This window comes from Thunnus albacares, chromosome 6, assembly GCF_914725855.1.
Source record: "Thunnus albacares chromosome 6, fThuAlb1.1, whole genome shotgun sequence".
Lineage (NCBI taxonomy): Eukaryota > Metazoa > Chordata > Actinopteri > Scombriformes > Scombridae > Thunnus > Thunnus albacares.
Genome location: NC_058111.1, coordinates 34,672,007 through 34,684,138, shown reverse-complemented (window position 1 = coordinate 34,684,138; position 12,132 = coordinate 34,672,007). Strand labels below are relative to the sequence as shown.

Below are 12,132 nucleotides of genomic sequence, written 5' to 3'. Positions count from 1 at the left end.
CTACTAAAGTACAACATCAACTAAGGGTCCTGCATTTATTGCCTTTTAAAACAATCCCAAATCAAGGTGCACTTACTAGCCATTTCCAAGTCTTCATCGACAGATACAGTTTGCAAAGTTGAGAGAGATGGATCTGTTGGCATTTAAGTAATAGTTTGACAAAACAATCCCAATTCCATGAATAGAATAACAATAAACTGATAAAGACCATGTGATACTGTTAAAAGCCCTGGAAAATAAGTGGACGTTGGGTTAGGATTGCTTTGTCAAAATAGTATGTCCAATGTGAAGAATGAATTTCCATGCTTAACGTCAAAGACATTTATTATTTCATGCTTGCATGGTGCATATTCCTATTGTGTTGAGTTTGAGTACAGTATTAATTTCATGTTGTACTGGTACACTGACTCTATAGTGTACTGTATCCACTATACAACAGTGTGCATCACTCTGGTTCAAAACATTTCTTTTGAAAGTATTTAAAAACGGATCAAATGTAATCAGGTGAAATGACAGATAAAGTTATCAAGGTAAATCTATTGCATGTTACTGGTAAAGAAAATAACCAGTAAACTGCATAATAATTCATACTGGATTATAATAGATGTATTTTAAATGAAAATGACACATTTAATGTAATCAAATAGATTATATTTCAAATGAAACCTTCGCACTCATGTTGTGGTTGTGTGTGACAGTGTGTACTCTCCTTGCTTTCCTCTTTGACTGTAGGAGGTAACCTGAGGCCTGACACAGGCTCCTGCAGCTCTGAGTCCCAAACTGACAGTGATACCTTTGCCGCCATCAGTCCCCTCACCCCCTTGCACCCTACCAGCCACGGCCGCTCCATCTCCATATCAGTGGTCCCTTGTTCAGATGACCACAGACCTTACATACCAGCTGAGGAAATGTCGGACGCCTTCTCCCTGGAGCTGAGCACTCCCCCGGCCATCCGCGCCTCAAAGACATGCACTGCCAAGCCCTCCCACACCCCCCCACTGGCTTCCCGCAAACTGCTGCAGCTCCTCCCCAACATTGCACTGACGCGGAGCAAGAGTCATGAATCACAGCTCGCCAACCGCATTGAGGAGCCTGCTACCCAAAAGTGGGTATTAGGGTTATTACTGCAGTCAGGTCTTTATGGTAAAGATGGTAGATCAAAGTCTACTCTCTGTTTGCAAAAAGCTTTGTCTCACCTTTCAATTGGTACATATCACACTTAACCTCCGCTGAAATTTGGTCAGTTAGTACAACTAAACGGGAGTTAAACTGTTACCCATTTGCATGATTTGCAAGTGGTAAATTGAAGCATGTTCCACAATTTTTTCTGTCCCAGCATTGAGTGGAACACATGAACTCATCAGCACATTTGTGTATAGGCTTAGATATTCTGACAGAGGTGTTTGTAGGTGTATGTTTGAACTTTGGACAGAGCCAGGCTAGCTGTTTCCCCCTGCTTCCAGTCTTTATGCTTAGCTAGGCCAACCACATCCTGACTCCAGCTCAGTATTTCACACACAGACATGAGAATAATTTTGACTTTCTCATCTAATTCTAGGAGAAAATAAAGAGTAAGTGTATTTCCCAAAATGTTGAACTATTCCTTTAATGAGTACAGAAGACACTGTACAGATTCAGCACAATGTTAACCCTGAATTGGTCGCCCCTGACTTATTTTAGAATCTGACCAAATTTCTGATTTGGATTAGATGTTGTGTGATGTGCAGTTTGTGGTCATGATGTCTGATTAATGACCTGAATGATCAACAATCTGGCCGTTGGATGATCAGTTGGATTTCTGGCAGGTCAGAAATTTAGGTCAGATGGTCAGATGCAGTTTAAGCACTTCCATGGTCTGTTGTCCCACATGGCTGCTGTTGCTGCCAAACCTGTAGTCTTGACTGAGACTGCAGACTTCACAGCAGAACAGACAGACTATACTGTCTGCTTCTTCCAGACATCTGTGGCTCCATATTTCTTTCTTCTTACTTCCTGTTCACAGTAGAATTGCAAAAAGTAATGCTGCCTTTCTCTCTTTTTGTCAACACTGTTGAGAATGCGGTCATGTTTTTTTGAATAAACTTTATTGAAATTGACACTGGACAAAACCAACTGGGGATTCCATGCTTACATTCAGTGTGACCACCATGAAGTGGCCGCTCAATTGATTACAGTACAGTGTGAGCATAAAAACCACAGGTACTGATTGTACAGAAAGGAAGATTAAAATGTATAGTGTGAGTTAACACAAGATACATAAAAACAGTCTGCCCAGTTTAAGGAGAAACTCTACATAAGACTGTACATTGTTAATCACACTGTCCAATACCGTTTCTAAGCTCCATTAACATGACTATGACTTCATCTTGTGTAAGTAGGTATTTACACATGTACACATGAGAGACAAAGACTACTTCACATGATATTGCTGTTGCTCAGCTGAATCAAAACCATATCTATCCCGAACTATTACATCATGGTTTACCTGTAGTTCTCTAAATAGTATCTGTTTCAGGACACAGTGGACTTCTGTATCTGAGGACTTAGTTTTAAGTTACTTTCTGTCTCTGCAGGGTGTCTAAAAAGAACAAAGTATTGGCTAGTATTCAGATCAATGGCTGTGGGAACGGTCCTGAGGACTCGACCCTGCGGTCACCCCTGCTGTCTGCCCGGACCCCCGGCCCTGTCCCTGCCTCTGCCCCATACATGATGCCTGGCACCCCCACCCTGCTGGACAGTGAGTCCCCAGTTAAAGATATGAGCCCTCCAGTTGTCTTCACTTTGAAATTCTCTGATCCCACATGTTCTCTTTGTGTATCTGACAACTTTCTCATGTTCTTCACAGATCTGGCTGCACACAGGAGTTCACCTCAGACAATGAGGAGAGACATTGGCCTGGCTGTAACTCACAGGTCAGTTACTGTCACCACTATAGACCTCCTCTAGCACACTGCATGGGTGGACTAAAAGGCTAAATAGGAAAAAGCGACTGTTAGCATGCGTCAGGCTGTGGACACTGTGGTTAATGTGTTGCTTTACTTAGTGAGTGTGGGCTGTGTGAAAGGCACAAGCCACCATCAACCCCTATGACATCACCAGGGTTATTTTCTCAGACTTGCCAATAGCTCTTCCAGACATTATAGAACTGTTTCCACAGCACATGTAGCATGAAACATGACAGTACACTGACCTTAAAGTGGAAAATCAGTGGGGTGACCCTTTGATGCTTTTCACAGACATACAGAGGCTAACTCACTGTTTGTTTGCTGGTCCTACAAGTAGCATTTCTACAGACATCCCCACATACTTGTTTGGGGTTTAAAGTGTTTTGCGACTGATTCAGATTCCACTATCATTGCTGTGCTTTCCTGTCAAGTCCCTGTGAAAGTCTGACTGTCACAGTCTCTGTGCGTCTGTGAGTCTGTCCAAACTTCACACTGTGATTAAAAAATCACTGTGGAGTGGCTGCGTCAGTCTGGGAGGAATGTCATGTTTTGAGAATCCAGGAATTTTAACAATGCAGAGTGCTCAGTCTGACTCGCTGTTTTTCTCACTAGATAGTGAATGTTTTAGTCTCAATCTGGCTCAGCATTGGAATGACTGACATAGCTGCCGTATGAAAATCATTTGGATCACTTTTGTGGCTTCAGAAACTCACTTTACATTCTCCCTATCTTGTATGGCTCAATCTAGATCAAACAGAGTTTTAGTGTAATATCCTTTTAGACAATGTTTGTCATACGAACAACAGCCACTATATTTGCCCCAGCCGCAGGATGCTGATGTCTGTTCAACATTTTGTTCCAGAGCAACATATTCAACAACTACTGTCCAACATGTTTCCATTATATTTAGTATGGATAGTTCTGAAGTGCCACCATCAGGCCAAAATTTCAACTTGTACACAGGAAAGATCAAGAATCTAATGTTCAACTTTTTCCATGCTGGGCACTGCATGAGCTTTTCTCTCACACCACCCTTTGATGAAACTGTCATCAAAAACTGTATTTCCTGATCATGTTTTTTGACACTTCATCATGATGTGAGTATCTGCTGATACCTCGTCCTGATCCAATATTTACATTTCCCTCCTTACAGGTACCTTGTGGAGTATTTGATCTCTAGTTGCACTATGAAGCTATGCTTTTATGAATTGGTCCCCGTTTTATATGTGTTTTATGCTCGAGCACAAGTGGAACACAATACACATTCCTGTTAATGGTTTCACACTATTCCACTGATTGACAGTTGGTGGCAGTAACATGCCAAGAAACAGAAAACTTGGAAATGATTGGGCTTTATATATACATATATATGATGAGACATCCCTACTGAAAACTGATGGTTTGATTTAGTGTGGGTATTCATGGTCCCTGGAGGACTAACTGTCCTCAGACCAGCTCCTGACCTCTCCTGACCTGTGTTCCTGTCACAGTGTCACAGTATCAATATCAAAATTTAATGAGTCAGGAAATTTACTATCATGTTCCAAAGAAGATGAAGCCTTTTAATTTGCACTTTGCACACAAATATATGGATTTAGATATTAATGACCTCATGACCTTCCTCCAGCACACCCTCAGGACAAACTTTACCACAAACTATATAATAAGAATAACAAAATCCTGAGTGTACTGTAGGCTCTATCCTGGGGTGTATTCAATAGTCTTTTTTAATCTACATTACTTCAATTCTAATTCATTATGTGTACGTACAGTCACTAAATTTTACATTTCAAAATGACATATCAGTCAAATGAGTGCACTGGGTTTGGGCAGGTTTACTCTCCCTCAGATCCCTGGTGGTGCACACTACTTCACTTTTTCCTCAGCTTCATTCATCAGAACCAAATGTCAGATGATAACGTGACATGATAAAGAAATGTTGCCTTTCTTTCTCCATCCTGTAAGGTTTTCAACCAAGTCCTGGCTCTCCCAGACGTGCCAAGTGTGTCGCAAGAGCATGATGTTTGGTGTCAAGTGTAAACACTGCAAGTAAGACACTGTAGATATTACCCCCCTCATATGTTTGATTATAGTATCACTTCCTACAATCTCATTATGGTATGTCATATGCTTCTCTTCACAGGTTAAAGTGCCACAACAAATGTACCAAAGATGCTCCCTCGTGTCGGATATCATTTCTCACATGTAAGACTGTAGCACTCATCGTCAGGGAAACTTGCTAAAAGCTAGAGTGAGTGTTTCCATACTGTACAGTAAAGGCTAGGTTTAAGACCTGTATGGGCATGGCAGCTCATGGCACCTCTTGGAGATATTGGATGCGTCAAGTAAGTCAGTAATACCTATAGACTGATGTGTTGTGTTCTCTAGCAACATCAGAGTTGAACTGACTGTGTTTACACTGAGAGTGACAGTATAGATGTTTGGGATGATCACAGTTGACAGTTCCTGTATAAATATGATTAAGTTATTTAGTCCCAAAACACTAGTGTGAAGTTGGTTCCAACACAGGCTGTGAAAGCCAACATTACTTGTAGTTTATGATATAAATCTTGCAATTCATGATTTCTTGTATTGAAATTAGATGAAATACTTAATTTAATAAAAACATATCAGTCAAATTAATTTAATAAAAATCTGAAACACATGAAATTGTACAGTGGAATTTCAGCCAGGACACAGATGCAGTGTTTTATATTGAATGTGAGGATTTGATTGAGAGGAATTATAGTGAATATGATTTTATGGAGCAGAAGCTTGTGGATTTTGTGTTTCTTTTTTTTCTGATGTTGCTCTTTATTGTTTTATTGAGCAGCTGATTATAGCACAGAGCAGTCCTCTGCTGAACACTGGTTTTGGTGATTTGCATGTAAAAAGACATCTGACCATGTTATTGCTAACAGATGAACCAAGATAATGTCATTACCAGTTACTTCTGCATCCTACTTAATATTTAATGTGATGTAAAATGAACCCATGTTTTAATCTGACTTGTAGTGCCAAGGATGCGCAGGGCAGAATCAGTGCCATCAGATATCAATAATCGTATTGATCACACAGCAGAGATCCCAGTGCAGTTTGGCACTTTACCAAAGGCAATAACCAAAAGGGTACGTACATGTTTCTGATCTGTTTTATGTTTTCTATTATCGAGGTGACAGTTCAGGTAAAGATCAGCAATGTAGGACAGAGTTTCAAGATTAGGGTTCAGGAAATAAATTGTCAATGGAAGATCCTCACTATTATAACAATAGAATTCTGTGTGTGTGTGTGTGTGTGTGTGTGTTAGCAGGAGCCTCCCCCCACTTTAAACCAGCTGGACTCCAGCAGTAACCCGTCATCAGCCACCTCCTCCACACCTTCCTCCCCAGCACATTTCCAGCCAAGCAACCCCCCGAGTGTGAGCGCCACCCCACCACCCAACCCATCACCACAGGGCTCCCGGGACCACCGCTTCCACTTCCCAGGTCAGCACCCTGTTGTCAATGGCACGCAAAAGCCTCATGTACTGTGAGACGGGTTCTTCAAAGCAGTGTGTTTGGGCTGAAGCTTACTGTGAAAAAAGTTTAAGCACTGATCGTTTCTGGGCTGAAAAAATTTGATGACAGAATATCAGGGCCACTGCGAAGGAAAGAGAAATCTTTTCCAGTTTTTGAAAATAGTATCTTCACAAAGTCGTAATGTTACGAGAATAAACTCATGTTTTGAGAAAGAAGTGATAATGTCATGAAAATGATGTCATAAATTTTATCAGGAAAAAATAAGTTGCAATGTTTCAAGAATAAAGAGAAAAGCTTTTATTTGAACATTTTGAACATTAGAAGGTGTTTATTTTAAGCAGGTGAGAGCAGTCTGTTAGTTTTTAGGTTCTGTTAGGTTTTGAGAATATTGAGGTGAAATGAAGCCAGTCACATGCTGTATGAGCTGCTGTTTCCTCCTGACAGATCACAATGGAAGTTTATGGCATCAGAAAATGACTAAGGCTCACAGACTTTATGACTCTTTATGACTCTTTATGACTCTTTTACTTTGACTTTGAAATACAGCGAGAATCAACTGTTGCAGGATTGTTCTGTGTACTGAGTGAATGTTAATGTTGCAGTTCTACCTGTGGCAAAGAGTTGAGAAAGCCTGTAGACACAGAGCAGAGCTGCTGATGGGAGAGAGTCATGCAGCACAAACACTAGTCTCTTTTGCAAGAGAATGAATACAATTAATTAATACAATTATGACTTTATTCTTGAAATAGTATGTTTTTTGTTTTTTTCTAGCTTTTCTCTTAAAATTACAACTTTATTTTTGTAATTGTAAAAAGATCAAGAATATCCTAAACATCCATGAATACATTACAATTGTTCTAGATTAGGTTAGGTCTTAAAGAATTGGCAGTCTTGAGATTTGAAAGCATTTGAAGTAACATATTATGTATTTATATGTATGTATACATTGTATGTATTTATAGTAGCTCAGGGTTCTCAAGTTCTGTTTTCCCACAGATGTTCCTTCTTCCACATATACTGCTGGTCAACATTCTGGCAGCTACTATGAGTCTGGGTAAGAGACCGTAACATTGATACAAAGGGAGTCTTACACATTTTGATACATGTGATACAGTCAGTTTATGACTTTAATTATGTTGTGGCTTGCTGTTTGTTGTGTTTTTCTCTCAGAGTGTCACAGGTTGCCGTCACTGAGACGCAGCTAACAGCAGCAGAACAAGGAGGCGTGAGTACTGGCAGTTATATTAACTCTCACTTACAGTAAGTTATATAAACAAAAAAGAAGAGGGGAAAAGACATCAATATATTTGCTTGTTTTTTCAAAGGAATCTTATTTGCATGTGTTCACTGTAGGTACAATGTGTTTATGAGGTTTCCTGTGTCTCTGCAGCCAACTGTAGCAGCCTTCATGCTTCTATTTTGTCTTTCAGCTGATGGGCTGAAAGACTTTAGCTGCTGACTTTGGAATAAATGTTAAAGATGAGACACTTTTCTAGTATTCCTCCTGCAAGAGGAAAACGTATGTGAGGGGAAATATCAGTTATAAAGCCTACATTTGTCAGCTCAAAAAAAGATTGAGGATTACATTTCTGTCATGAAAATAAAATGAGATTTTACACACTGTATGAGAAGTGAGAGCGAGCAACTGACAGTAGGTGGATTATGAGTGAAACAGTAGTTGTGATTCTGCTGCTCTGGATCTGAATGAACATTTAAAACAAGGGGTTAAGTTGCTCTTTAATTGTCAAATGAAATAAATACTGCTGTAAGCAGGAAGCTGTAGGGAAGCACTCATGTTAAATGGTATGAAAAATGTTGTGCTGAACAGTGAGCTTTTAATTTGCTGCATATTCTTTACTGTAAGTATAGTATTAACAATAAGTCAATTATACAAAATGTGCAACACCTTTTCCACATTTTACACCGTTTGTTATAAAAGACTTCTTATAAGCTGACTCAGACTTCTGAACTCCACCCCGTTGAACCTGGTTTTAAAATTAAAAAATTTTTTAATTTAAAATCCATCATGAGCCAAAGATTCACTGTCCATGTTGTTGTTCTCCTGTATGTCCCAGGACGAGGAGGCAGAGGAAGACTACCCAGCTGTGGATGAGGAAGCAGCTGACCAGTGCGGCACAGAAAAGAGCTTCTCCAATGAGGAGTGTGATGAGGACGGGCTGGAGGACCTGCCCTCCTCCATCTGCCGTCGTGGAGCTGCTGGCCGCTGGAGGGGCCCCATCACTCGCAAGGCCAGCCAGACCAGCGTCTACCTGCAGGAGTGGGACATCCCATATGAGCAGCTGCAGCTGGGAGAGCTTATCGGCAAGGTGAAGACAGAGATGTCATACTCCTCAAACAATATCTTTCTGCAGAAATCTGTGGCCTGTGTGGAGGTTATTGAAATGGTTTTTTAAACCATGTTCAGTATGAGACCCATCAACAACGTGAGATGTATACAGATGTTTCACATACCTCTCACTGCAGTAGAGGAAAACCAGCAAGCTGAAAGTCATGGAATCTACTGCCAGACAAAGGCAAAGAGCAGTATCTACAGAGAGAGAGAAGCTGAGAAAAAAGGGTGTAAAGGTTTTGGAGTTTCCAGCAAATTGTGTAATGGAAAAAATATTGGACCTTACGGGAAAAATTGACCTTTCAAAAACAAAGTGAGAGTGCTTTCCCCAAAAACTGCAGGAGCTGAGAACAGCTGTGCTTGCAATTATTTTTTTTAATGCCGTTATCTCAAGATCACAAATTAATTATCTTGTGATCTCGAGATAACAAAGCTCATTTTCTCATGTTAACAGGTTAATTTATCTCAAGAAAACAAAAAGCTGATTTCTCGAGATAACGCGATAATAATGACTTGTTTTCTCAAGATCACTGGATAATTATGGAGAACTTGAAAATGAGTGTTTACTTCATTTGATCACACCTGATTGCAGCCTTCAAGATCACTGTCATGACTGTTGAGGAGGATTCATCCCTAATCCATCAAAGGGTTTATAAAAGTAGTAAGGGGTTACTATAAGCCTTATTAACAACATATATATTCATGCACCCATGCACTGACACAGTTTTTGGTAAATAACCTTTATTGAATAAAGTATGACAGAAAACATCAAAGAGATGACAGTGGTGAGTTTACACATATTTTGCCTGTTTCATGACGTCTTGACACCCCGAAACCTTCCATATAAAAGTAATGTCAAAGTTTCCCAGCAGATGTTGCCATTTTGATCCTATCAAATGCTTTGAAACAGTGAACCATTTTCAACACAATTGAATTCATATGATTCTCTGCTTCAGAAAGCTTTGTTTCTCTCATCACTACTGCTGGCATGGCACTCCTGTTCTATGATAAACATTATAAGCAATAAGAGGAAACAACCTTTTGTTTTCTCAAGATGAAATAATTAACTCGTGATCTCAAGATAACAGCACTAAAAACAATATTCGCAAGCTTGGCCGTTCTCGGCTTCTATAAAAAAACAATTGAAGAATGAAAAGTAAGTAAAATCCAAAACATAAAAGAAAAAACAAAATAAAATAATCAAGAGCGATCGCAACAAATATCATCACTTAATAATCATATCTTCTTATCTATGATAGATGATGATCTATATTTTAGCAGAAAGACTGAAGGCAGAGGGAAACTGCTAGCCTATAGTTTTCAGTAACTACAGAGTCTTATTTATATGTTCAGTCTTGTTGGCGAGCAAATTTGTCCATTTGCTCTCAGCAGACCAACCCAAGTATGAAGGCAGGAGATGCTGCCTGCATTTGATTTACAGTGTGGACACAAAAACCTGAAACACTGGTAGAACTGGTAGCTGTGATACAGCAAGCAATGAGCTAAGAACTGAACAAATAATCCCTAACCCATCCCCTCATGTCATCATTGTTGAATAAGAAGTACAGACATGTGCAAACACACAAAATTTGGGTATAAAAGTCAGAATATGACTTTTCTCAGACAACTGACAGAGTTGCTTGACTCTTCAGGGTCGCTGGGGGAAGGTACACAAGGGTCGCTGGCATGGCGAGGTGGCCATTCGCCTTCTGGAGATTGATGGCAACAACCAGGATCACCTGAAGCTCTTCAAGAAGGAGGTGATGAACTACAGGCAGACCAGGCACGAGAATGTCATCCTGTTCATGGGTGCCTGCATGGCCCCGCCCCACCTCGCCATCATCACAAGGTAGAGCTGATTCATGTTCACACCAGGAGCTGCTATTATTTCCCCATTTCCAGCACAGGAACAAATGTATATTCATATGTTAGCATCACTTATTAAATCTGAAGCTGTTGTCTACATGTTTTTCTCTACATGTGATGTTTCGGTTGATGTTCTGCTGTTGAATGTGAATTCAGTTTTTGTAACAGTGCTGTATGTGTTTTCTCTGCAGTTTCTGTAAAGGTGTGACTTTATACTCTGTTGTAAGAGAAAGAGGTCACTTGTTAGACATCAATAAAACCAGACAGATTGCACAGGAGATTGTAAAGGTAAGCAGCCTTGCTGTGTGAGATGAACATAAGCAACAGCATCTTAATCACAAACAATCATTTTAATATCACCATACATGATGATTTCTGCTACTATATGAAACATTACATACTGATGCACATTGTATTCAACTGCCTGATGAGCATATACACTATATACTTGTATAATAATATGAAAAAAGAAATATGTAGCACCATAACTTGATATCATTGTTTTTATGATGATTTGAAAAGACTATGATATTGCACTCATTTGCTTTCTTTCCAAAAGTAAAATTAGACACACACATATAAATATTTCTTGGTAAACAATAGGCACAGTGGATGTGTACAGCTTCCTGTGTGCAGCTTATTGTGGTCCTGTCACCACAGGCTGCCGGTTTGGCACCACCGTGTCTGTACACAGCCTAGAACCTGTGCTTTCCAACCCTATCTGACAAATTGTTGTTTTTACATCTCTGTTCATGTACGGATTAAACAAATGAGATGTGAGTTATTCAGTGAGCTTTAGAGGTGTTGGTAGGATCTCTTCTTTTTCACTTTGGACAGGGACAAGCTAGATGTTTCCCCCTGCTCCAGCTCTGTATTTAAGACACAGGCATGAGATGATATTAATCTTTTTTGACATCGGTGACCCCAGTGGTACCATTTTAAAAAAGACACTGTGGCACACATCAGTGCATGCTGCTGATCATAAATGTGTTGGAAGCCACACATAGACTGCACTGAATTTCACTGGTGTTGTCTCACTTTTCTATAAACAAAACTTTTATGCCATTAGAATAATTTGAAAGCTGTAATTACAGACAAGTTCTACACAAAGGGACTTGGTGATATGAATAAAACTGCTTAATATCAGCTCATTTTACACTCTTTGAAGTTTCTTGTGTTCAGCAAATCTTTATCTTTCACAGGGAATGGGTTATCTACATGCCAAAGGCATCATTCACAAGGATCTGAAGTCTAAGAATGTGTTCTATGATACAAACAAAGTGGTCATCACAGACTTTGGCCTGTTTGGGATGTCTGGGGTGGTACAAGAAGGCAGGTAAGAGTGAAATTAATGATTGTCTGAAAAATGAATCAGTGTCTCTTGTAAGCTGTGGTTGTATTGCATTTTTACTATGTGTGTGTGTGTGTGTGTGTGTGTGTGTGTGTGTGTGTG

The 12,132-nt window shown here is 39.8% G+C and overlaps 1 protein-coding gene across 3 annotated transcripts in view; it reads left to right on the top strand.

Annotated features, from left to right (window-relative positions):
• The window catches only part of LOC122983710 (kinase suppressor of Ras 1-like), a 65,405-nt gene that overhangs the window by 47,686 nt on the left and 5,587 nt on the right, over window positions 1-12,132 (top strand). For all 3 annotated transcript variants that reach the window (XM_044353724.1, XM_044353726.1, XM_044353725.1), the window contains 13 exons: window positions 733-1,105; window positions 2,574-2,737; window positions 2,846-2,912; window positions 4,911-4,994; window positions 5,089-5,150; window positions 5,961-6,073; window positions 6,256-6,430; window positions 7,460-7,517; window positions 7,634-7,688; window positions 8,539-8,790; window positions 10,466-10,662; window positions 10,871-10,967; window positions 11,882-12,015. In XM_044353724.1, coding sequence (XP_044209659.1) covers window positions 733-1,105; window positions 2,574-2,737; window positions 2,846-2,912; window positions 4,911-4,994; window positions 5,089-5,150; window positions 5,961-6,073; window positions 6,256-6,430; window positions 7,460-7,517; window positions 7,634-7,688; window positions 8,539-8,790; window positions 10,466-10,662; window positions 10,871-10,967; window positions 11,882-12,015 — 1,831 coding nt within the window. The remainder of the gene's footprint in view (window positions 1-732; window positions 1,106-2,573; window positions 2,738-2,845; window positions 2,913-4,910; window positions 4,995-5,088; window positions 5,151-5,960; window positions 6,074-6,255; window positions 6,431-7,459; window positions 7,518-7,633; window positions 7,689-8,538; window positions 8,791-10,465; window positions 10,663-10,870; window positions 10,968-11,881; window positions 12,016-12,132) is intronic.